The 25,653-nt window shown below is 56.1% G+C and overlaps 3 protein-coding genes across 10 annotated transcripts in view; all 3 read right to left on the reverse strand.

Moving 5' to 3' along the window:
• Positions 1-13: 13 nt before the first annotated feature.
• On the reverse strand, positions 14-5,606 carry MLKL (mixed lineage kinase domain like pseudokinase). Its single transcript, XM_041458977.1, has 11 exons — positions 5,485-5,606; positions 4,253-4,813; positions 3,950-4,063; positions 3,673-3,847; positions 3,474-3,571; positions 3,223-3,358; positions 2,596-2,680; positions 2,051-2,199; positions 1,803-1,852; positions 1,192-1,332; positions 14-143 (listed from the first exon to the last, which is right to left on the reverse strand). The coding sequence occupies exons 2-11, from the start codon at positions 4,707-4,709 to the stop codon at positions 91-93; spliced, it is 1,458 nt and encodes a 485-aa protein (XP_041314911.1). The 5' UTR covers positions 4,710-4,813; positions 5,485-5,606; the 3' UTR covers positions 14-90.
• A 780-nt stretch (positions 5,607-6,386) lies between these two features.
• On the reverse strand, positions 6,387-22,005 carry FA2H (fatty acid 2-hydroxylase). The gene is made up of 9 exons (XM_041459042.1): positions 21,967-22,005; positions 18,957-19,008; positions 18,057-18,536; positions 12,144-12,239; positions 10,299-10,441; positions 10,085-10,191; positions 8,640-8,812; positions 7,908-8,160; positions 6,387-7,248 (listed from the first exon to the last, which is right to left on the reverse strand). Exons 3-9 carry the CDS (start codon positions 18,471-18,473, stop codon positions 7,169-7,171), a joined length of 1,269 nt encoding a protein of 422 aa, XP_041314976.1. The 5' UTR covers positions 18,474-18,536; positions 18,957-19,008; positions 21,967-22,005; the 3' UTR covers positions 6,387-7,168.
• Positions 22,006-22,065: 60 nt separating this feature from the next.
• Positions 22,066-25,653, reverse strand: part of WDR59 (WD repeat domain 59) — a 50,204-nt gene continuing 46,616 nt past the window's right edge. For 3 of the 8 annotated variants that reach the window (XM_041459037.1, XM_041459041.1, XM_041459039.1), the window contains one exon: positions 22,668-24,352. In XM_041459037.1, coding sequence (XP_041314971.1) covers positions 24,117-24,352 — 236 coding nt within the window. In that variant the 3' untranslated portion in view covers positions 22,668-24,116. Of the gene's footprint in view, positions 22,092-22,667; positions 24,353-25,653 lie in introns of those variants that run through there. The other 5 variants (XR_005954448.1, XR_005954447.1, XR_005954446.1 and 2 more) reach the window with 5 other exon arrangements.

The following is a 25,653-nucleotide window of genomic DNA, read 5'->3' on the forward strand; positions in this document are numbered from 1 at the left end:
AGGGGCACCGAGCCATCAGTCCCTGCCGGGGGGAACAGGCCGAGGGCACCTGGGCTTGCTGCCCCTGCTCACCCGGCCCCTCTTCCACAGTTAACTTCCTTGGTTTCTGCTTTTCTCCAGGTCAGCCAGCGAGTCCACAATCTCTGCAAAACACAAGGATGGCATTAGCCAACACCGAGGACTTGTTTGGATTCCTTTAACAGAGGAGGAGATGGCTTTCCCTCCCTGATGAGGGCTGGGACCTGGAGTCACCCTCAGGGATCAGCAGGGGACAGGCCTGAGCACACAGCCCAGCCCAAACTGAAGTAGCCGAGCTTGTGGAAACTCCCTTGTGAACAGCTGCAATAAACTGCCTTCAGCTCAGCAGCACACAGTGCTAGGTGTTGGATTAGGGTCATATTAGGGTAATAAACCATCCTGTTTCCTCAGAGTGACTTTGTCAACATCTCTAATGACATTTTGGCGTTTTCTCTTCAGCCAGGGCTATTCCCTGTGCCAGGGGGGTGCTGGTGGGAAATGGAAGCACAGAGATGTGACACTCAGTGGTTTGTTTGGGCACATTTCCCACATCTCTTGTATGGATCTGCTCCTGTAGGATGGAGTGGATGAAATTAAAGGAAGTTTTCTCCCCTCAGACAGATGAACCAAGGGGAAGGTATGACCTCTGTGACTTCCAACACACCAGAAATGTTCCTCTATAATTTCCTGATGTTGCTGTTGTATCTCCTGATGGAGCCCAGCTACTCGTCTGGTCAGACACAAACCAGCTTCAGAGACAGGGAAAACTTCCCTGTCATAGAGCAATGCCCAAGACTGCAATTTGCTGCTTAAAGCCCAAGGCAGGAAATGTTCCTGCAGAGTGTTGTGGCTGCTCCTCCAGCCTGTGGGATCTGCAGGACCTGAGCAGGGATTAACTCACAGACCCCTGCTTCCTGCCTCTGCTTTCTGATAGAAAAAGCTACTTTTGGTGACACCAAATAAACAAACAGTCTGGTGATTATTGTCATGGCATGGGTAAATAAATGTTAATGTGTGAGGTCTGGAACTGGGGGACTTGTTAGCATAAAAAGGAAGGTCAAGGCAGGATCCCAAAACACAAAGCCAGGCAAATTCTTATGGGAAAAAAGGGGCAAACTGCCTGCTGATGGAAGGATGCAAAGGGCCTGTGGAGCAGGTGCCTGGGACACTTACCCTCGGCAGAAGGGCGCTGGGAAGGGTCAAAGGCCTGGCACTGTTCAATGATTTTCCTCAGATCTTCAGGACAGTCTTCCCCAAGAGGGTCCCAGTGATGGTGATTGCAGATTTGCTCCACGATCTCCTCAGGAGTGCAGCCTGGACAGCAAATGCAAACAGGAGTGTCAGCACGGAGCTCTGCTGCCACAGGAGGGTGCTGGGGAGGAAACCCAGCACAAAGCCATGCCAAGAGCCTGCCTGCAGCCTTTGGCAGGGAGAAGCCAGCAGGGAAGTGACCCAAACTCCATTTGCAGTGAATCCCACCCAAATGTATTTGGCATGACGCTGTTCGGCTTCAGCAGAGCAAGATGTGTTTATGCTTAAATGCCCATGACCATGCGATAGAAACAAAAATTATTTGCATGTTTGTGGTTTAAGCAGGTTGCTTTACTGCAAGCTGTATTTTATTGGAGTTTCAGCAGAAGTTATGAAGCTGTCAGGCACACCAGGCACTGCCACTGGCACCTGCCTGGGATGCTCAGGGAAGGAGCAGGGAGCATCCAGTGCCAGACGGGAGCCACACTGTGCTGTGTGGCTTTTATGCAGGGAACCAGATACTTGTGTCTCACCTTCAAATGGGATTTTGGAGGTTGCAATCTCTGCCAGAACGATCCCAAAGCTGGAAGGAGACAAGCAAGAGTCTCAGTATTCATTCCACGTGTATTTCCCCCCTCCTAGTGGAGAGGACTGCTGGGCTGTGCCAACTGGAAGCATCTGCTGGTGTGTCCAATTAAACCTGGCCTCCTTCCATAGCTCAGCAGCTACTCTGCCAGACACCTTCCTGCTCACAGGCATCTCCTGGGAGGGACAGACACACCTGTATATTTCACAGGGCCTCTTGTAAGGGTAGTTGATGTCTTTCAGGTTCTCTGGAGCGATGTAGGCCAACATAGAGACTTGTTTCCAGTCCTTCTTGGCTTTCCTCTTGATGGATGATTCTGTTTCACACAGCTCAAATCCTGACAGCTGGTTGAGAGAATGAGAGAGAGAAAAGAAGTGGAAACCTGTGGTGCAGTTAGGAACTGCCCCAAGATGGAGAAAACACAGCGAGATGCCCTGGGCAGCAAAGGCTGGTGTGCAGCCGTGTGTGCTGCCCAGCACGAGTCTCTTCCTGCAAGCAAAACCAGAGGTGAAGGCAGGTGAATTGCCCCAGCTTCAGCTCATCCCAGGCTGGATGCTGTAGGAACACTCACTTTGCTGATGATTACACCAAACTAGGGAGGTTTAAGTGCCTGAAGTCATAGAGGAGATGCCACACTCCATTTTATCCTGGACCATCACAATTCCCTTCAGTATTGATACAGGGAGACATCCACAAAACTACTTAAAACTCCCAAAAGCATCTCCAAATGTGGTGCTTACCTTCACACAGTAATCCCCAGCCACCAGGAACTTGCTGCTGCAGATGCAGCCGTGGAGTCGGGACTTCTCCCCTGTCTGGTGCAACCTGCAGATGGATGGAACCCAGGGCAACACGTGATGATGATGATGATGATGGTGATGATGGACTGACCCATCCCCACCTTGGTGCTTCCTCCTGCCATGGAGGGAATGACTGACATGCAACCAGAGGAGCCAGCAGCTCTCTGCCTGTCTTGGTGCATCAAGCCTGCCAAGCCAACCTTTCCAGCAGGCTGGAAGAGCTGCTGTGGGCAAAGCAACAATCCTTGTGGATGAGCAGGACCTGTAAGAACTGCCAGGTGCAGGGTACTTCCAAATCTGACCTGGGGATATGGGGAAGGGGATTTCCCCCCTCCAGGCCTTTGCAGGCTTGGAGCCAGAGGCAGGGGACAGTGACCAGGGTAGATGGGAGCTACTGCATCCAAATCCACCACCCACCCCTACACCAGCTTCCAACCCAGTGTCCAAGGTGGGTCACTGGGAATCAGTGCCTAGCAAGACACCACAGCATGCCCTGAGATACCAGGAAGCTGCACTCAGCTTTTGGATGATAGGTGAAGTTGCTCACTGATTTACACAGGTGCTCACCTGTAGAGGCCTCTGGCAGCTCCCAGGGCCATCCGGATGCGGATATCCCAGGAAAGATGCTGCTGCTTGCTCAGCACGTCCCGCAGCGTCCCGTGCTTACAGTACTCCATGACGATGGAGAAGCAGGGGCTCCCATCTGCAAGGCAAAATCATCCTGCCTTGTGCCACCTCTTGGGAGGGGAGCACAACAAGGCACGTGCCACCAGCCAGCACTGGGGAGGAAAAGGGTGACATTAATGTGACACCCCTACCGTTCTCCTCAATGCAGATCCCGTACATGCGGAGGATGTTTGGAGACTCAAACTTCTTCAGGGTCTGAATCTCCTTCTCAAAGATGTCTCTCACCTTGCTGTGGAAATGGACAGCGTGGTGAGATCCCTGGAACAAGGCATGGCGTGGTGCTGTGCCACCCTCCTGGGGCCACACTCATTCCTACCCAGGACAACTCACACTGCGTCAGTGGTCAGAGGCCTCTTGAAGGTTTTGATGGCAACAGGGTACTTGAGGTACTCGCCCTCGTAGAGGTCGTAGCTCTCTGTGTCCTGCAGGTGCCTGTGGAAAGTGAGGTGGTCTCGCTTGATCTCAGTGATGTCTTCTCTTTTACCAACGTTGACCTTCTTCAAGCCTGCTCCCGCCATGTGCCAGAAGGGAACAAGGGACACATTAGGCAGGGCTTGGGGGGAAGGGATGCAGTGCACAGGGTGCAGGTGGTGTGACATTGGCTTACGCTCCATCTCACGGATGACTTTGTTCAGCTCGCTTTTCATCCAGTCCATCTTGCTCTCCATACACTCCCTGTCGATGTAGATCTCCTCAAGCGCATCTTTGGGCTCCTCAGTACCTAGGGACAGAAACAAGCAGAGGTTGGGCCACTGGATGAACAAGCATGACTGTGTGGTTTGTTTTTTTCATGGTTTAAACATCCCTTTGGCTCTTCATGGCCGTGGCCATCAAGCCAGGACTAGGTAACAGCTGGAGAGAGGGGCCAACCACGACTCGCAGGGAAGGGGGCTTCGCTAAATGCACTCACTTGCAATCACCTGGTCCAAGAAAGCTCTGTCATCCCTCAGGTCCTCAGCATCCTGCCTGCGACACGTCTTTGACTGGAAAGCTTCCAGGAAAGCCTGCTTCTGCTCTGCCTGCAGCAGGAGCGAGAGCCCCTGGGCAATGTCCTCCAGGCTTTCATTCACCCAGACAAACTCCTCACCAGTACTTCGGGCTCGCAGGAACTTCTGGATCCAGCTGGTCTGGCTGTATTTCATCACCAGTTTCTGGGCTTCCTCCAGTGCCTGGAGCAGCTTTTTCATCAGTTCCTCTTCGTGGTGGGAGATGTGCTGTCGTGGCTGAGCCCTAAGGATCCTCACGGGCTCCAGCAGAATCTGGATGCGCTCCACGAGGCGCTGGCACTGATGCTTACAGCACTTCACCTGCTCAAATTGGGCATGGATGGCCTGGGCCACAGAGAGGACTCTCTCCACGATGTCCATGCTTGCAGCAAAGGGCTTGGCCACGGGGGGTGTGGGCTGGCGGTGTCTGGTGCAGGTGAGCCTCAGGCGCTGCTCAGAGATCAGCCAGATGCAGCTCTTCCACCCTGTGGAACACCCTGATATGGCACACATCCTCCCAGCCCCTCACCTCTCCAGCCGCTTTGCTTTCCCTGCTTTGCCGGCCACTGCAGCTGCTCGTGCAGATTGCAGCAGGCACACGCAGAGACATCGGTAGCAGCGGTAGGGGCACATCTTTCTCTGCAGTAGCAAGAGATGTTTTGGCTTGATTTATGTACGTTAATTTAGTGTGAGCCATCCCAGAGAGCTTCCACCCAGAGGAGCAGGGACACCAGTGGCCCAAGGAGCATTCCCTGGGCAGCATTCCTGGCTCCAGCCCCGCATCACCCTGGGTTCCTTCCTGCAGAGCCCATATTTTTGGCTGTAAAGATCTATTTTCATTTCTACCCAATGTCTCTCTCTGTAGTCACCCATCTAATAAAGGCTTGCACATCTTCACAGCCCCAGCATCCCCAGCTTCTCCCCATTTTCTCCCCATGGCTCTGTCCTGCCCACTTAAGATTTTGGTTTTAAATCAAGCTCTTTCTGTGCGCTCAGCATCCCCACAAGGATGGTGCCTGCTCCCCAGCCCACATGCAGGTGGCAAGGACAGAAAACAACCCCGGTTGCAGGGAAATTAGCAGCAGCCCCTCTGATGCAGCCAAGACTAAGAGAGCAGTGCCAGGTTCTACTGGCTGGAAACGAGATGGAAACGCACCCAGAATCAGCTGCAGCCACTGTCCCGTCCTCTTCAGGCTCTCTCCAGCACGGCCCCAAGGAAGGATCTCTTGTGCTCCCCAGGAGAAAGGTCTGTCAGCCGCTGCTGCTTGCCGGGCTCGGCTGCCCGCGCAGACTGGAGGGGCACGGCAGGACGAGCGCGGGTTTAAAGGGTGTCACAGCGGAAGGGACGTTGTGCAACCCAGCTTCCCACGCCAGCACAGCTCCCAGTTCCCAGAAAGCTGCTCGGGGTATTCCCAAGGCCTGTATGCCCCTGTGCTGCGTTTTGCCTGATGGAAGAAGGAATTGCCCACAGGAAGTGCAGTGGGAAAAAGGGGATGGGGAAGTTGAGTGTGCCTGTATTGATGCTTCTGCTATTTTGAGCAGCACAACCCGTTCTGCTGTGCTGGCAGCTGTGGGAAGGTTTGCCCAGGGCACTGGAACACCCACAGCAAGGGCTCTGTGCCCTGCTGAACTTCCTGCATGTGCAGTGAGACCCTCCGGAGCACAGCCCTGCTCCTCACCCCATCCCCGAGCCCCAAAGAGGTGGGCTGTGGGCACCAGTGCTGGAAGCGGGGCTTGACCTCTGCTGGGAGGGCAGGAAGTTTTACAGATGGCTTCGTCAGAGGGCCAGGCTGATTTTGGGAAGCTCTGGGGTGCATGCGACGCTATTGCCCAACTTCAGAGAAGTGAGTGGCAGCTTCTGCTTGCCCAGAGCCCCAGCGTCACACAGGTTTGCTGAGAATAGCCCTGCAAATCTCCTACCTCACTGTGCCTGATGAGGGGAGCCAGGAATGGTGGCTCCAAGGGCCATCAGCACCTGGAAAGGGACACACGAAGGGTGGGAGAACAGACTTGTGAGCAGCCCTGGGGGATACATTTCCCAGACCCTTTTTAGAAAGTTTTATTTTTCAAAATATACAGTTTATTTACAATTGTAGTGTCTACAGTTTTACATATAAATTTATTTCAAACCTTTAAATATCTGCAGTAAACATTAGGGAAAAAGTAATAAAAAATAAAATCACAGGATCAGCAAAAAAGGCATCTCATAGTAATTCTTTTCATTGGAGTTTGAGTTTCAAGTGCCAATGGCTATGAAAACCATGAACTTGATAAATCTGGCAGAGAGATATGGGTGCACTGGTTAGAAAAAGGCACAATCCAGAGCTGTGGGACCCGCCCCAAAAGGGCTGCAGGCCAAGAAAACCCCGTGCTGAGATGGGCTGGGAGAAGGACCTAGGACAGGGAATCCCTTGGCATGAGTTAGGCAACAGGGGCAACTGCAGCGTGTTGAGTGCCCTGGGAGAGGGCAGCCCAGGAGAGACAGGGGCTCTGGCAAGGTGCCAGGGCAGAGGAGGGAGGGCAGCATCAGGCACTTCATCTCTCAGGCAGCAATCTGCCCGTGCATCCATAGCCTGGAGCGGGAGGGCAGCGAGGTAGGGGCAGGAGTCCACCAGGGAACCCCACAGCCTCCTCCTCCCCTTTCCTCACCATCCTCAGCCCCCCCATCCCCTTGCCAGTGCCACAGCTGGACCACAGCACTCCACAGGGATGCTCCACTTTGGAGTCACTGCTGTGGCACAGCCCCCAGGAAGGGGGCAGGGACCAGCTGGGGCTGGGGAGGGACACCAGCCCCAGTGCAGGGGGTACAGAGCCAGCAGCTGAGCACTGGGCTGGGGCTGTCAGTCCTCTTTCTTGAAGGTCTCCTCAGGGATGAGTGTCCGGAAAGGATAATCCCAGAAGCGTGTGCTGATGCCAAAACCTGTGGGCAGGGAAGACAGACTTCAGCCCGTGGCACCATCATCGAGGTGTTGCAAGGGCTCTGTGTTAACTGGTGAGGGAGGAGTGTCCACATTTTGGGAAGGGAGGAAGGCAAAGTGAAGACAAGGAGGAAGAGCAGAGGGAGCAGGAGCTGGCTGGGCCATGCCAACAAGCCCCATGGATGATAGCTTATCTGGATGGGGCGTTTTCTCCTAGGAAACCGGGCAAAGGGCAGGTTGAGCAAGCACCGGGCTAGGGAAAGTGTGGGATGGATCTGAGGAAGCCTAGGGCCTCACCCTACACCTGTCAACGCCTCCCAGCAGGAAGAGATGCTGCCCTGGGCAGGGATAGACACCCACATCCCAGCACCATGGGGGTTTGTTCTCTGCCCTGGCATTCCAGGCAGCACTGATGCCCACCAGTGAGATGGGTGCTGCCTTCACCCCTGTGCTGCTCTGGCTCCCCATCCTCAACCTGGGAGCCAGGAAATATTCTCCGTGGGCTACAGCACCTCACACGGTGCTTCCCCAGCAGCGCAGTGCTTGGCTTTCCTTATCCCAGATCCCAAATACTTTGGAGCAATCAGCTGCACAAATACAGGCAGACTGGACCTCTGACAGCCCTCGCCCCTGCCAGCACGCACGGGGAACGTGGCGCTACCTGATTTTTGGTGTTCAAAGTGGTGCTTGACGTGGTAAGCCTTGAGGCCATACAGGTAGGTGCCCTTCCTGGGAGAGCCGTAGTGCAGGTAGTAGTGCATCATGTCGTAGATGACGTAGCCACAGAGCCCCCCGACGAACACCGAGAGCCCCAGCACCTCGGGCAGCAGCAGCCGCAGGACGCCGTAGAAGAAGCCGATCACCAGCGAGGCTGGCACGGGAGGGAAGACCAGGCGGGAGCTGTCGAAGGGAGACTGGAAGCAGAGAGGGATGGTGGGACAGGCAGCTCCTAGCTCGCCCTGTTCCCCCCTGGCACATCCCTGCCAAGCATCAGGGAAACCCATCTGGGAGAAGCCAACACCAAAAACCCTCCCCAAAGTTGTACCCGGTGGCGAGAGCAGCCCCCCATGCATGCCAAGGTGCCCAGGCAGGTGGTGGCTTTATCTGGTAGGTGCCCAAGCTCCACATTTCCTCCAGCAAAGCTTTGGCTCTTTTGGTTTTACCCCTTGCCCAACCACACAGCTTGAAAATTTAACTCCAGATCCTCCAAGGCCGTTTTACAGCCCTTGCTGGTATTGGGTAAGTGCGTCGCTTGGGATGCCACCAGTCACACTGAACAGGCACCAACAGGCTCTGTCTGGGCAAAGGGCACACAGTAACAGGCTCCAGTGGGGCAAAGGCCACCATTCCCACGGCCCAGCAGGTGCCAGCGGGGGCGGGAGCTGCGACTCACCTTGTGATGCTGCCCATGCAGCAAGAAATGCAGCGTGATGAGATAGTAATTACTAGCGGGTGGCTTCATGTGGAAGACAAAGCGATGGATGAGGTACTCTAGCAGGGACCACAGGATCATTCCCAGGAGGAAGATGAAGGGGAAGTAGTATTTGTGGACGGGGATGGAATACTCTACACAACAAGACGTGCAGTGGTCAGCAGGACAGGCAACATGCAGGTGCTTTTATCCATCACTATCCTCCCACTGGCATCAGGGTGATGCTCAGCTCTCCCTCCCTCCCACTGCTCATCCACCTCCTGTCCTGAGCTTCCCTAGGGAGCTAACTGCCCAAGCTCCGCTCTAAACCACATTTTCCTTTGATTCCTACTAATTTACAGAAACAGGCAGCTTCTTGCTGCCTCAGGAAGACAGTGAGGGGAGCTCCCTGCATTCCAGATTCCAACGAGGGCTTGGATGTGCACTCTAGGGACTGCGTCACCATTGCAAAGCTGCTTCACCCACCAGAACAAGGCAGGAGGGACCTTAGTTGCACAGGCAGCACTCGTGACAGTAAAACAGTGCTGTTGGTGTTGGTGTTTATTTTTCTGGGGGAAAAAGAATAGACTTGTTGGGCACTTTCCCCCGCAGAACATTTTTCAGCCACCTCCTTCTTTCAGGGCTGGCTGCCAGCCCTGTGTCCTTCCCAGCAAAATTTTGATTGCCCCAAAAACCACTTTTTTTTTTTTTTTTTTTAGGAAAAAACCTCACTAAACTTGGTAGCAAGGTGCTGAATGCCACAAGGATCAGGAAGTGCCTGTGCAGCCGGTGCTCCCCACCCCACAGCTGGGCACAGCTGGCACTGGGTGGCACCTTGCAAAAAAAATAGGGAACCCAGCAAAAAAGAAAAAAAAAAAAAAAAAAAAAAAAAAGACAACAAAGAAGACAGCCTGCCACGCTTGTTGTTCCCGGGGGAGCGGGGAGCAGACAGTGGGAGATTCAAGGGCAGGCTCCGGGCAAACAAGCCCCGCACTGTGCGGAGCCGCGGCGCTCAGAGCCGGGTTTGTTCGCCCGCTCCGCCGGCAGCCAGCGGGCCGGGGTGGGCGGCAGCGGCGATTGGAACTCACCCCAGCACCGGCTCGGCTTTGGGGACTGAGGGAACGGAGGCAGGGGGGAGCAGGCTGCAGCCCAGGCCAGCTCTGTGCCTCTACTGAACTCCGGGGGGACCAAATGTGGTGCGAGGAAGGGAATGGAGGTGGGCAAGCGCAGGTGGCTTCGTGCAGGGGACGTGCTGGTGGCCACAAGGGAGAGGGGGTGACCTGCTGCTCTTGCATGTGGCTTGTGGTGAGCACGTACAGAAGGAGGGATGGGGAAGGAATGCAGGTCTCACCCACTCAGGGCATTCCTGCCCCTGGCCCAGAGCGGGGTCAGTAATGGAAGCCCAAAGGCGTAGCTGCTGCTCGTACCTGTGGTGAAGGAGGAGAAGAGCCTGGTGTTGCCCTGAGCAAGGGAGGTGTAGCTGACCCAGCTGAGATAGAGCACCACGGGCGTCCATACCATGAACACCACGTACCTATGGGCAGAAGGAGATGTCAGAGGAAGTGTCCTGCTGGCTGGTGAGCCATCCCCCGTCCCGGGGCAGGCACCCCCCAGGGCACAGTGCAGAGCCTGCGAGCTCACCACGCTGTCTTGGAGAGGAACTCAAGGAAATCCGAGTGGAAGAGGCGGATGGGCCGATCCACAGGCTGGTGCACCCACTCGTCGTACTTCTCCCCTAAGTAGCCCACCTGCCACAGCAAGGGCTTCTGCCAGTCTACCAGGTCCTGAGGGAGCAGACAGTGGTTGTAGTGCTGTGGAACACACAAACCATCCCAGCACCAGGCACAAAGCTGAGCTGCTGCTGCTGCAGGATTTTGGGCTGCCAACCCCTTCCCATGCCCCAAGAGCAGCTGCTTCTGGTTCCAAGGTGCCCTGAGCTCCCCACAAGCACAGGGCACACAAGGAGCCAAACACACACCAGCCCCAGGGCTTAGCTCACCCCTGTGCCAGCAGGTACCTGCCAGCAGATCAAGGTGAAGGCAGCTGTACCCAGACCTGGGTCAGCATCAGGCCCTGATAACTGAGGCTCTTTGCCTCTCAAGCTGCCAAGATTAGATAGTGAGCAGTGATATTGCCCAGCAGAACACCTCTGGCGGCACACAGATCCCACCCCCATGGCACTGCCCCTGCCAAGGACATTTCTCCTTGTGCAGAGGACACATGGGGTGGCCACAGCTGTTTGGGCACCCCAGTGAGGAGCAAAGTGGGAAGAGATGGGGAGCAGGGATACAGGATGGGAACACAGACTCCAGCAGTGCTGCTGAGCATGGCTGAACTCAGGTGCAAGAGTAAGAAGGGACCTGTGCAGGTACACATGTTGGCATGGCATGAAAATAGGGAGGCACAACTGGCAGCACCACCTCTGCCACTGCTCAGCATCCCTGGACACATCTTCTGCTGGCCTGGCCAGATAAGGTGGATTCTTGGTTCCACCCCTGTGCCAGGACTGAAACCACGCTTGCCTGGCCAAGCCCTGGGCCTGGCAGCTCTCCTGGGGCTGCTTGTGCCACACAGCACTGGCACAGCAATCTGGCACCTGGGGTTGTGCTGGCAGTGGTGGGGATGGCTCAGTTCAGGGCATCCCAGGGCAAGGAGTCGGGGTGGCTGTGGGCATTCTGGGGGCTCTGCTGCAGGCAGGGATGGGCACAATCACACAGGAGGGGAAACAACCCCAGCTGGTGTATGGGATGGGAACAGAGCCATTCTCCACTGGGGGAAAAGTTAAAGCAGAAAGTTCACTTGGAAATGGACATTCTCTTTTAAAGGTGCTCAGTGATAAAATATTAATTTGGGGGGTGAAAGATGTTCTCCTGCTCCAAAAAATTCCCCAACTTTCTACAAGATAAATGCATGCTCACCAACCAGCTGGGACCATGCAAGGTGTGGTGACCAGATGGTGCCATGGAGGGCAGGGACAGCCAAAGGCACCTTGGGGACAAAGCCCCATGTTGTGGCATGCTTGCAAAGCAGCTGGCAGGGCAGGAAGCACCCTGCACACACAGGGATCACCCTGCCCAGCTGGGGAATCCCTTCCTACTCATTATGAGTGCTCAGGCAAGGGGAAAAAAAAGTAAAATAAATAAAGTAATAAAATAAATAAAGCAAGAAAGAAATAAAAGCAAGCAAGGTGCGGCTTGGCAACACTTCCCTCTGGAAGGGCACAGCCGCTGTCAGAGAAAGGCATCTCTCCCATGCTGCTGCAATGGGAGCCTCCCAGCATGGCCACACCTGTGCAATAAAGCATGAGCAATGCCATCCACACCAGGAGAAAGGGCAGAAGTGGCTGGATCAGTTTGGCTCCCTCAAGCCATCCCTCCCATCCAACAGGCCAGCAGAAATCCAGCACTCTTGCAGGGAAGAGGAGACCTGGTGTTTCCCAGGAGCACTCTGGCAAACAGTGTGCTGGAGAAACTCCAGAGCTCTTACCGTCTCCACATGCACTGTTTTGTAGCAGAGATCTGTCTGCTCTGGAGTCTGGGCTGCAGACATTACCTCCTTCTCATCCACTGTCTCAGAGAGGCTCTGAAAAGAGAAGGAAAAGTTGGTGGTGAAGCACCAGTGGCACATTCAGCTGGGGATGGTGATGGCTGTAGCACCCAGGGTTAGGCCAGAGTGAGCTCCTGCCTGCTAAACAAATATGGGGAAAATTCTGGTGAATTTAAGTCAGTCAGTTCCTGCAGAGCAGGATTCCTGAGGGAAGCAGCTGCCAGTGAGCTGCCCTGCCCTTTGGACTGAGCATCGTGGGCCTGGGGTTCTTTGGAAACCTCCTCTGAGCCCAGTGTTTGGAATACCCTGCCCATGGCCAGGACAGCACGGGTGCTTCAGAGTGGCAAGGCAGAAACTGGGCCCTGGGACAGCATTTTCCCCTGCAAATGAGCAGTGCCATAGCAGAGGTCACCTTGCCACTGCCAGTAAAGCCAGGGGCATTGCTGGGTTAGTGCTCCCTCCTCCCACCCCACTGATCTCCAACAAAAGCCCAGCTTGGCTTTTTGGTCCCTCAGAAAGCTGGGCTGGCAGACCTGGGGAGTGTGGTACAGCTGGTGCCACCACCCTGCCCGTGGGCACAAGGAAAAACACAGAAGGAGGGACCTTGTCCAGGGAAAAAGGCAAAGTGTCCTTCACAGGGTGACACTGGGCTGGGTGCCTTTGCCACGGGCTGTGGAATATGAGGTGGGCTTTGGTCGTGGCTCAGGGGAGCACGCTGAGGCACAGGGGATGCAGGGGCGCAGTGGTGGCAGGATGAAGACCCAGCTGCAGTCCCACTGGCAGGGCGGGCTGAGAAACAGGAGAAACCTGCCTTGTCTGATGCTTGGAAGCAAACACGCTGCCAGCTGCCAGCACCTGCCTCCTTCCTGTAGCTGTGCCAGCCGCGGCGCCAGCCCTGCCGCTGCTGGGGGGCTCGGTGGGGCTGCAGCCGTGCCCATGCAAACCCCACGGCAGCCGTGCCCCCGGCAGCAGCGCCGGCTCCCCGTGCAGGACGTGCCAAACCTGCCTTTTCTCCCGCTCTGCCGCCCTGAGTTACCCATTAACCCGGAGCAGGGCACGGCGTGGCCCGGCAGCCGCAGCACAGCCGTGCCCGACGGGGCTCCCAGCTGTGCCGCTTCCAGAGAGGAAGGATTTTATCCCAGCTCCTCAATGGATGCTCTCCCCACCGCTCCGAGAGGGATGCACTGCTGCTCTGTCGAGGGGAATACTGCCCTGGCAGCTGCAGGAGGGCCTGGGATGCAGGAAAACCAGTGTCACCTTGCCAGGATGTCAGGACTTGACTCTGTGCCTTGCTGGGGACACCGAGGCAGGGCTCAGGCACTGTTTACCGACGGCAGGCACTTCTTGCAAGCTGTGCTCCCACCCCATTTCTTGGGCTAACCGGACTTCAAGCCTCATTCTGCTGGTACAGGAACTGTGTTACCCAGCTCTGAGGCAGGCCCTTGCCTGGGGCAGTGGGCAGGGGAGGACAGGGGATATTCCAGCCAGTATTTCCAGGCTGGAATCCCACTGGCATCAATTTTACTGCAGGCAGAGCACCAATATGAGCTGATACCATGTACCGCCACACCTCTCTGTGAGGATTCCCACTGCTGTTTTCCATGCTGCACACTCTGTCCTTCAGCCAGACATTCCAAAACCCTAGGGCAGATGGGATGTCTTAAAATCATGGTGGATTTATGGTTTTGCTTCTGCCCTGCAGGTGCTTTGGAAGAAAATTTGGTTTTAAGAGAGTGAAACGGCTTATCCATGCCCTGAGAAATGGGCTGGTGCTCTCCACCTTCACACTTGCACCACAGCCTAGCCAGCAGCAGGAAGGATGCTTAAGAAAGCTGGGCTGACGCAATGCCCGGCACCTCTCCTCCCTTTTCCGAAATGTTCACACACCTCCAGTTCCCCTGCCCATGGATGCCTGAGCACCCTGTCATGGCTGGAGGCTTTAAGGTCCTCCCAGGTCAGGGAGATGGACTGGGGGGCTCACATCCCATCTCACCACCAGCACCTGGGCTGGATGACAGCAGTGACATGCCCTTGCCTTGTGTGCTATGGCAGCTCCCTGTCAGCACCCAAATCATCTCCTACCCCTCCTCTTCCTCAGCTGGGGAGCAGGAGGAAGGCTCTCCTATTGCTCACCCTGGAGCTGGCACTGAAAGGACCAGGAGCCGTGTTGCAACCAGGATGCAAACCACGCTGGCATGTCCCAACTGGCTCCCCAAAGAGTGTCGTGTTCCTGCCTGCCCCAAGCACACAGGGGCCCTGCTGAGATCAAGCCCTGTGAGACCTGAACCAGCGCTGGGGCTTCTGCCCGTTCTCCTCTAAACAGGAGGTGGGTTGGGAGGAGGCTGAAGGGCTGTGCTGAGCTGGGCTCTGCTGTCACCTGTGGGTGGTGAAGATGCATCTGAGCTGTCCCCAGGCAAACAGATCCTGCCAGGGAAGATGAACAAGGGGCCTCATGTAAGGAAGGGAAAGTTAACGCCTACAAGGCACTGCACCTGCAAGTGAGCAGCAGTCCCAGTGAGGTGCTGCTGGTACACACAGGGCCAAACACCCAGGGCATGGCATGATCCAGTGACTGGGTGACCCAGCATCCACCTGTGAGCATCTGGCTGCCCTGCGTGGGTCACACAGGGAGCTCAGCACTGGGTCCTGCACCCAGGCTGTGCCACCCAGAGCTATCCTGCATCAGGGCTTGGGGCATTAAATGAACAAAATCCAGCTCTGATGTGAGCTACAGACAGAAGGGGTGGTCCAGCACAGGGTTCAGTGTTCTTGGGACACAGGCAGAGAAGCTGGAAACCTCCCCCTGTCCCAGACAGGGCGATGCTGCCTGCAGACAGCTGCTCTGCCAAAAGCCTGGACCCAGGGGTATTTTCCACCCATTTGCCCAGTGAGTCAAACCCCAGAGGAGTCCTACCATACCTCTGCATTGCTCCACAGCCTCCAGCACCTTCACTGAGCTCCTCAGAGGCTCAGTTTGCTGGTGTCCACATGGGACAAGCTCTGCTGGCAGTGCAGGTACAGGCATGTAGCACGAGGACACCCCAGGAGGTGCAGAGAGCCCAAGCCAGGTGCTCGCTCGTGGGGGCACCATCCCAGCAGCACCATCCCAGCAGCACTGTGGTCTGTGTTCTCTGGCTGGCAGAGCCCCACAAGGCTGGGTCAGCCCATTAAACACTGGGTGCAGCAGGGCTATTAAAAGGAGGTGAATTTATCTCCTAACCATAGCAGCAATATAAAAAGTGACTTCTTGTTACATCACCCCCAGAGAGGTGCCCCAGGTGTCCCGCCTACATCCAAGCGTGCTCAGGCTGGGATGCAAAGCCAGGGCGAGCCTGACGTGCAGCAAGAGAGGCAAGAGGAAGAGAAGGACACTAAACCTGAGAAGGATGGAAGATTTACTGTGACTCACAGCTATGTCATACACCCCAAAGAGGCTGTGATGAAAGTCCCTCATTGCTCAAACTGGAAGAGTAATTAGATGATCCAGTTCCCTTCTAGCAAGGCTGTTAAAATCCACTGTCTAGTTTAGGTAATTATTGGTACTCACTTTGATCTCCCCTCCATGTCCTGCTTGCACAGATAAAATATTTAGGGATTTGTTCTTGGCCAAAAGGATTTGGGTGATGCAGAAAAGGGACCTGCAGCTGAAGGAGAGAGCCACAGGAAAGGGCATGGAGAGGCCAGTGGGATCAAGGCCAGATCTTATCTTCTTTATCTCTCCTGCATTAACACATTTTTTCCTCTTTCCAAAATCCTGGAAATTCCTGGGGCAAGCAGGGGAGGATGCTGGACCAGAGCATTCTGAATCCCTCAGCATAGAGATGATGTAGCCCTGGGACGTCCAAAGGGCAAGCTTTGTCCACTGGCAAAGCTGTGGAGATCTGGAATAAATTTGGGGTAACGTAACACTTCCTCCAAAGAGCTGTTTGGACTACACCTGCCCCAAAGCACCCAAAGCATGAACCCAAGCACCACCAAGGACATCACCGCTGCCCAGAGAGGATTTTTAGGGGGTGGGGAGTAGGGCAGAGCAGCTCACACATCAGCGCATGCCGGACACGGCCTCACCATGCAGCAGGCAGCTCTAATCCCTGCGCTGTGTGTTACAGGCTGGGATGGTTTATCTGGCACCAGGCAGTGTCAGATCTCCTGCGCCCTGGCGTTATCACGCCATGTATTTGCATTGGGATGGTGGCGGCTCCCCTCGCACGGGAACCCGTTTGTCCGGTACCTTCCCTCGCCCCAGCCCGCTGGGCTCGTCACGCCTGCGAGGAGGCGGCGGCTCAGCGAGTGTCCCAGCGGAGGAGGTGCCATCGCCGGGATCCGTCCGGGGAAAACGCAGGCACTGCAGCGAGGCTGAAACAAAGCCCTGTCTGTGGCGCTGGGGCCGAGGCTGCGCCTTGGGCAGGACAAACAACCAGCCAGAGGGACCGGCCGGTCACCGACCCCGCTGGGACGCCCAGGGGGGAACTGCTGGGCTGGTGAAGGGGGCTGGGCTGGCCCCGCTGCTCAGGTTCTGCCCACGGCGTGCTGCAGAGGGCTGGTATTGGGTAGCAGTGCCCAGTGCCACCCGGAGGCTGCGGAACGTCCCCAGGGAGCTCTCCCTTCTGCCTGGACGACACGGGACTGGCAGGGTGGGGACGGAGCTGTGTCATGGACACCCATGCCCCACACCAGGCAGTCAGGGAGATGGCTGGGCTCCTCTCCTCAGCAGTGGCTGCTCACCACTGGCAAACCCCAGTGCCCAGCACCTTGGTGCCTGGTTGAGTGCTGACAGGGCCAGGAAGGGTGTCCTGTCCCATTGCCCACTCCATGCCATACAGTCCTGCTAAAACTGGCACTGAGCTCCATCTCCTGCATCCCTCCAAAGACCCCCAACACCTCCATGCCACACTGGCACCCAGAACCACCCATCAGCCCTGCTTCCTAGCATGGCCAGGGAGGGATGTGACCATGGAGTGGACCTGTAGGTACCAGGCTCTGTGCACTTGGCACCCCATGGGCTTCAGGGTCCCCTGCACCTCAGACCCCAGAGAACTCCTGGGAGCCAGGAGGCACATGGGACCTTGGCACCCTGCACACCTCAGGCACCACCCATGCAAGATCCCAGGAGCCTCAAACATCCTCTGTCCCCTTCACCCCTCATGCCCTGTAGATCCTAGACCCTACAGAGCCTGATCCTATGGGTGCTGTCCTGCTCACACCCAAGACGCACCATGTCCCATACAGCTCAGACTGAGATCTGGGTGCACTAAACACTTTATGTGCTACATGCACCTCAGAAACTTCTTGCCATGTACACCCCAATGCCTATCCAGCCTCTGTACATCCTGAACAGCTTGGACGCTGAGAAGCCTGGACCTGGAGTGCCCTACAGACCCTGTATGGCTCAGACCCTGCACAGTTTGGACCCAGGGTGTCATACAGACCCTGCACATCTTAGACTCCCTGCACTCTGGACTTGGGATGGTTTATAAACCCTGCCCTGCTCAGATCCCAGAGAGAACAGACCTGGAGCACCCTACCAAAACTTGATCCAGGACCTAGGCCACCCCATAATCTCTGTACACTCCAGTCCCGGGACGTGGGGTGCCCTACAGAACCACTGTATATGCCAGCCCTGGGACCTGGGGTGCCCTAGAGAGACCCTGTACCTCCTGAATCGGGACCTGGGATGGGGACACAGACCCTGCACATCCTGGAATAGCACCTGGGACACCCTACAGCCTCTGCATTTGCCAGTTCCGGGACGTGGGGCACCCATAGCCCTTGTTCACTGAGGCACCCCGCAGAGACCGCACATGCCCCCGCCTTCCCCTACAGCCCGTGTCCGCCCCGGTCCCGGTCCGGTACCTGCTCATCGCCGGGCTCTATCTCCCCCACGTAGTACTGCTCCAGCCAGCGGCGGGCGTTCTCCGAGTGCCGGTGGGGCGGCCCGTCCAGCGCCGCGCTCACGTCGGTGCCGGCCCGGCGGCGCAGCAGCTGCTCCCCGCCCGGGTGCAGCCGCACGAAGCCGCTCAGGTCGTACAGGCGGCGGTGGCAGGAGACCAGGCAGGCGCCCTGCGCGCAGCGCGCCCGCACCTCGGCGGCGCTGAAGGACCGCGGCCCCGCCGTGGCCATGGCCCCGCCGCCGGTGCCCGTCCCGGTGCCCGTCCAAGTCCCCGTCCCGTGCCGTCGCGTCCCGCCGCCGCGCTCTGCCCGCACCTGCTCATCTGCATACATGCATATGCAGCAAGGCCACGCCCCGGGCCGCGCCCCGCCGCAGCCCATTGGGCAGCCATGGACGGGTGGGGCATGGCTGGGGCGGGGAGGCTCCGCCCCACCGCAGGTACTCTGGAAAGTGGGAATGAGGCATCCCTGGAGAGGCAGAACGGGGCGAAGGGGGCACGGGGCACCCACGGGGTGAATGGGGAGTGAGGCGTCCCCAGGGGAGGGGAGTGTGCCCCCCAGGGCCCATGGGTACGGTCAGGGTGGGGGAATGGGGGTCTGGGCAGCCTGGGATGGGTTATGGGGGGCACTGGGGTACCCCGGCATGGAACTGGAGTATGGGCATCCCTGGGGCAGGGATGAGGCTGTGAGGGCATCCTGGGGTGATAGCTGGGGGAATAGGGCACCCCTGGGGGAATCACCCTTCCCAAGTTACCAATCCCTCTCCAAGATCCTCGGTGGCCAAGGCAGGGGACACCCAAGTCCTGGCTCAGAGTGCCCTAGGAGAGCAGGGTCCTTCCTGGGGTCACCCAGAGGCCAACTCACCAACTCACCCCAGTGTCACTTGCTGCCAGGCACCACATCCCCTTCCCAGCTGCTTGAAGATATATTTCAGTATTTAATTAAATTTGCAAGTAGCTGGTAGCTGGGGGGGGGGCAGGATGCAGCCCCAAATACCCCAAAGAATCACAGCCAAATAATTAATAAAGAATGACAAGTAAGGAGTTTCACATGCATTTTTTTGTGAAGATTTCCCTCTGAAGTAAGGGGGGCTGCTTTGGGGTGACACCCTTGACCACAAGGGCTGGCCACGTGCCAGCAAATTTGGCGTTGCCGGCCACACCGGGCTGGAACCAGTGATTAAGGTGGGGTTTGCCATCCCAGGAATGGGGAGCCCCCCCAGCCCCACCTGTAAGGGTGGGTCACCACCTCAGCCCCCCGGCTCTGGGGTGCTGTGGGGCGCAGGCCAGGCGCTCACTGAGGCCTTTAATCAAGGTGGATGCAAAACCTGCTGTGGCAGTCGGCATCAGCTCCACCTCCCCACCCGGCTCCGGGCATGGCCCTGACACCTGCTTGGGGAAAAGTCCTTTTTTGGGTGGGCAGATTGATTTTGCACCCTGATAGGAGCAGAAGGGTTAAGGGTGGGCATGCTCCTGGCTGGGGCTGCTGCAGGGCACCTGGGGTGCATTGGGAGTCCCTTGGGGTGGAGGACAAAAACCATTTTCTGGGGCTTGGGAGGGCCAGAGTAGTCCTGAGAGGTTGCTGGGAGACCCCGAACGAGGTGCTGGAGTGGGACACTCTCCCAAGGGGATTCCCCAATACCCTCAGTGGCCACGGTGGTCCTGGTTGTGGTGGGTGAGCTCAATCTGGCACAGCTCTCTGGGGCATTAGGGTGGCTTCTGGATGGACACTGAGGATTTTTTGATGAGCGTGAGGGCAAGGTGGGGGGCAGATCTGAATGAGCTGGGGCTCTCAGCTGAAGGCCACTGCACCCAATCCCAAACCAGGGACCCCAGGCCCCAAGCATGCTCAGGTGCAGTGGCCACTATCCCTTTGTGCGGTGCTGGAGGAGATGGAGAGGCCACCTGGTTGTGACCCCCCCCAACGCAGTCCACCGGCTGCTCTTGCCTGTGCAGCCCAGCCCTTCCATGGGTTTTGGGGCCACAGGCTGCCAAGGGCCACCCTCTGTAATCACCACTCATGGTAGAGGTGGGTCCAGCCTTGGCCAGCCCACAAAGCTGCCAGGTGACCTGTGGGTCCCTGCTGCCATCCTCTCCCAAGCACAAATGTTCCTCAAATGTGCCACAGCAGGTCCCAGGGATATGAGCCAGGCTCTTGTGAGCTGACATTTCATCTCCCCACATTACCTCCTGGGCTCTGTGGTGGGGCTCTGTCCCCCCAGGAAGGCACAAGGGCGTCCCCACAGTGGGTGAGCCAATCCCCAGCCCTGCAGTGAGAATGGGGCAGCAGGGGGACCCTGTCACCTGCAGAGCAGGAAGGCACTGAGCACAGGTGGCACTGGGAGAGGGACAGTACTGGGAACAAACTGTACACTGGTGTAACAGCATCACATTGGCAGCAGAGGGTTGTGCCAATGCCCTGTGTCTGCTGCTGTGCTCATCCCTGTCCCTGCACCGTGCCAGCCCCAGGACAAGCAGGATCAGGAAGTGTAGTCAGTTTGCTGATCAGCCTGGCTGGAATGAGAGCAGCCAAGTGGCTTTGGCTCATCAGTTCCTAAACTGGTTTCCCCACCAGACAGACGGACAGACGCTGGGGCTGGCACACAGGAGACAGCAGGAATGTGCTGCTGGGCTTGGGGCAAGATTAGGCCCTGCAGTGCTGGAGGGGCTGATGCTGGGATAAAGGAGCTGTGGCCACCAAGGAGGAGGAGACCAGTACAGACTCTGCTTGGTATTGCATCCATGGGAAAGGTTTTCCCTCTCTGCTAAACACTCCTTGTTTCTCTGCCAAACTTGATCATCAGGGATTAAACTTCTTTCTCTGCACATGGAAAGCCTCAGAGGGGATAGGAAAGGCACACCATGCTTGTAACACCCTCAGTAGGAAAACAAATAGGGTTTAAAATGCTGACATTGGCCTTTAGGGCACAGCGTGGGTTGTCACAGGAGCCCTCTCTCTCTTCCAGCCTCATCCTTGGGAAAGCTAATGGATACACAGGTAACAGCTCCTGGGATGCACTTGGCAGGCAGCTGAAGCAAGTTTTGGCAAGCAGCTGTTCAGGGTCAGACCTAAGGTCTCCCGCCCTTGGCATCCTCCTCTGCACCGGCCTGGGAAGCGTGCCAAAGCAGGTGTGGGGTGCGTGGGCATCTGCAGAGCACTGCTGGCTGGGCTCTCTGGACGGAGCTGGCTTGGGATGGAGCTCCTTGGCAGTGTCCACTCACTCCTGAGCCCTGGCAAACCCGTGGCATCGGGGATGCCCTGAGGGAAGTGGTTTGACACCCCTCCCACGTGGTGCACAAAGAGCGCGCCAGACTTGTGCAGAGCAGCTGCCGTAATCCAATGGCCCCTTGCTCCTGCTCCAGCAGAAACCATGGATGGATCATCCCCTGCCCTGCAGCCCGACTGACCACACTCCTGAGCACTGTGCATCAGCTGAAGGCTCTATCCAATTCACCTGGTGTGACCATGGCAGCATCCCCAGAGCCGGTCTGGCGCACGCTCTGGCCCACGCTCACTGCCTGAGCAGTGCCTGTCTCCCCTCCCTTCTCTAAAGCTGCAATTCAGAGCGAGATTGGGCCTCACTGGGGAACTTCTTGCACTCGGTACAAGTTATTCGGAAGAGCAGGTGGCTGAGGGGCAGGCAGTCAGGGGTGGGTACCACCACGCCCCATTTCTGACCATTTACTGCTGCCCTGCACAGCAAAGGCAACAACGTTTCTCTCTTCAATCGGCTCCAGGCAGGCAGATTAAGCCGGTTGCGTTTCCTTGCAATAGTCACTTCTGCAACGAGTGGGGCTGCTCCCAAAAGAACCGGCAGACATGCTGCAGGGTGCGAGAGAAATGCTGGCAGCATCCGGGAAGAAATTCCACCTACCTGTGCAGGGCTGCACCAACAGCCGCGGCAAGGGCTTTTCCGCCTTCCTCTGAAGTGCGGCCGCGCTCCGCCTCGGGGCCATTCACATACTCCGGAGATGGACCGTAATGGACTGTAATAACACACTAAACACCACGATTTGTCGGTCCGTCACCTTTAAATAACAAATCTCCTTTCGCTTCCAAGCTACAGGAGCACTCAAGCATGGAAATGAGAATACTTCCAGGCTGAATGGCTGTCTCTTAGGGAGGCGAGGGCGGGAGCGCTGTCCCTGCAGCTCCTGGCAAGGAAGGAGCAGCCTGGCCCTGGGGCTGCCGCGGCGCCGGGCAGGACCCCGGAGCTCCTGCCTGCTTTCCGGGGGGCAGACGCTGCCCAGGGCCTCCCCAAACTGCAGGATGTGGGCTTTGCTTTGCCGGCAGCTCAGACGCCGCCCGGCTTCGCTTTCCCAAGAGGAGCCTCACAACCGCGGGCAGTTCCCAGTCTGTTCCCAGGCTGGTGTGGCAGGTGTGTCAGCACGTTGTCCCATCCAGGGCTGGGGGACCCAGCAGTGCCTTAGCTCTTGTGGGGCTCTGCTGCTACCGAGCCCCCTGCTTTGGGGTGCAGGGAGAGGGCCGTGGGGGCAACACTCACCACCCACTGGGAGGGAGAGCTGTGCGGGCTCCCCACAGAGAGAGACCCATCAGAGCAACAACACCACATTCTATCAGAACAGCACTTAAAAAAATAATTTTAATGTTTTAATAGTTTAAGATACATAATCTGTTTATTCCACAACAGGATCCCACTGCCTGAGCTAGCACAGGGGTTGGGAAGGGGCATGACACATAGCCCCACTCAACAGGCAAGCGTGGGAGAAGGGATCAGTGCTGGTACAGGTGGGGGTAGCTCCAGCTGGCTCATCCCTGACCACACATTCGCCTAAATCCAAAGCTCAGGCTGAAGCCAGCCCTGGAGAGGCACAGGCTGCACATTCCAGGTGTGCACACACTGCACAGCAGCATCCCAGTGCTGGGAGTGCCCTGCAAGCACAGCCCCAAAGAGACAGAGCCATCAGTACATTCTCCAGTTGATGCTCCACAGTAAGAAAAGTCATAAACCTTTTGCCTCTATTGATTCCACCAAACTGCTGCCTCCCTGTTCAAGAGCCTCGTCACTCCAGCAGCAGCAAATCTCAAATTAACCCTAATTTCCCCCATAGTGCTTGGAAACAACAGCCAAAAGTAGATATACTGAGTAAGTGTCCTCTGTGTGTGTTCTCAGTGAGGGAGCAAAGGCTTTCCAAAACACATCTAAAAGACACTGTGGATCCCAAACTCAAAAGGCAGATGCCTTTCCCAGTGACCAGGAAGTGTCACTACCAAGACAGGGACAAGTTAAAGTGCATTTTATCACCTGGTCAGAGCGGGACATGGAGACAACTCAAAGCCTAACAGTACTAAAAATGCTGGAAGTCACTAATCCCAGGGACCTTGGGTGCATGTCTGGGCTTTTCACAGGTACTGACTAGAGCAGAAATTATTTAAAATGTAATCCTGAAAAATGCCATTTCCTTTTCTTGTTTGTGGGGAAATCTAAGCGATGTAAACAGCCATTCAAAACAAGGACCCTGCTGCTTCCAGGGAAACTCTGAGCACAGTTCCATGGACTATTTCCTCTTCAAGCACCACTGACAACTCACCTTCAGAGCTTACTGTTGCTTGAGAATTATTTCTGCTTTAATTGTGTAAAACGACTGTTTTGCTCAGTTTGAGCCCATGTAAGGAGGCACCTGGAAAAGACAAAAGACTCTACATTGCTGAAGCAAGTTTGGCTCTGCCAGGTGGGCCCCTTCCACGGGAGCTTTCAAAAACCTCTTCATCCCAAACTAACCAATATTCACAAACCCTTCTGCAGGAGAGAGCAATTTTTCTGGTCTGGCATCCATTGCCAGCAATGGACGCAGGGAATTTGGTCAAATTGGTCTAAAAAGCAACCTGGGAAGCATAGGAGTAATGGAAGCACTTGTAAACATCACCACAGCACATTACCAGGACGTCCTGCTTCAGCTCCTTGCGGCGATCTCCTCCAGACAGAGCGGAGCAGAGCTGACTCAACATGGCTTGGGAATTAAATATTCAACCAGTTCCCGGGCGGCTCGCTGTCCCCACTGCTCAGAAGGTGCTCTCGAGCAGGCAGTGGCACCCACAGCCCGTGGGACAGACCTCCTGGGTGCGAAACCACTCCATCATGTGGCTGGTGTGGCCCCCGTGTCCGCAGGTCAGGCAGAAGTTGGAGGAGCCGCGCACGGCCACGTGGCAGATGGCGCACTGGAAGGTGAAGCCCTTGCAGATGGCGCACTGGGTGCCGCGCACCTCGCTGCGGCAGTGGCTGCAGTACACGCCGAACTCTGCCGGAGGGAAGGCAGAGCAGAGCAGACGGTCAGTGCTGGGATCACGGACAAAGCAGCCCTGCACACAGCCCCTTACACCGCCTCAAAGCTCCATCAGGATGGGAGGGCGGATGGTGTTTAGAGATCTTGGTTTGTTCTCCACACGCGATCAAAGGAAGGGGCAGCTGCAGCACTGAGGAACTGACTGGCCCAGCAATTCCCCTGATGGCTACAGCTGTCTGCTGGAAATGTGAGATGGACTTCAAGCTTTGGAGACACTGACTCGTGAAGGCTTCCTGCTGGTCTCACCCACCTCTTACCACTATAAAGTGTCACTAAGCAAGCAAGAACAGCCTCCATTTCTCATCAGAGAGCCCACCTGATGCTCCTGTATCAGACTGTCAGCCAAGGAGGGGCAAAGGCAGTGGGTTAAGTCACCTGTTTTCACTCCAGTTACACCCCAGAAGTTATCTTGGGTTACAAGGTGAGACTACTGCTGTTTCTCTGGCATCCTTCACCTGTCTTTCTCCCCCCAGGTCAAGCACATCTGTTTCTAGAGGTCTGTGAAGAAGACAATTTGGCAGCTGTCCTTAAGCTGGGCATCTACGTTGCTGGAAGTATTTTGAGAGGAAAGTTCTCTTTACCTACTTGCTGGCTAGCTCACCTAGTTAGAGATCTTGCAATTTTAACATAAGGACACTTCAGTCCAGGATCAGAGATGAAGACAGGGCATCTCAGAGGGAATAAAGCACATTCATTGGCACAGAGCTGAGCATTGCTGGCATGGCAGTATGTGAATTTTCCAGCTTTCTTAGAGAGATGTTATAGTCTACAAAGCCCTTGAACCAACACCTGCAAGCCTCACCTCCACCCAGAACTGCGAAGAAATCAAACTCATTTACTGGCAGAGGTAGCCTCTGTCACTGTCAGAGGTTAAATGCCACATTTGCTGTAACATTTCAGTAACCAATGGACACTTTATCCATGTAGCAGGATGCTCTGCCTAAGCAGGAGTAAAACAGCTTGGATTTTACCTTACTTGCAAGCTATCAGTGATGGATTGAGCAGAGAGGGCCCTGCTGTTCTTAGTGTTGAAGAATGCTGAAACCAGCTTGATCACACTATCCTGAATTAGACCCATCACATGAACAGGTAAGGAAAATGCTTCCTTATCAAGCCTGGCATCAACAGGGATGTGAAAACCGTGGCAGGGAAGGGAGAGGCAGATGTTTACAGAAGAAGAAACCAAAGAGCTGATAGCATCTTACTCAAAAATAAAACACGTTCTGTTGAGCAGGCAGGACAACATTTTATCTAAA

The sequence above is a fragment of the Pyrgilauda ruficollis genome, unplaced genomic scaffold, assembly GCF_017590135.1.
Source record: "Pyrgilauda ruficollis isolate IOZ18807 unplaced genomic scaffold, ASM1759013v1 scaffold13, whole genome shotgun sequence".
NCBI classification, from domain to species: domain Eukaryota; kingdom Metazoa; phylum Chordata; class Aves; order Passeriformes; family Passeridae; genus Pyrgilauda; species Pyrgilauda ruficollis.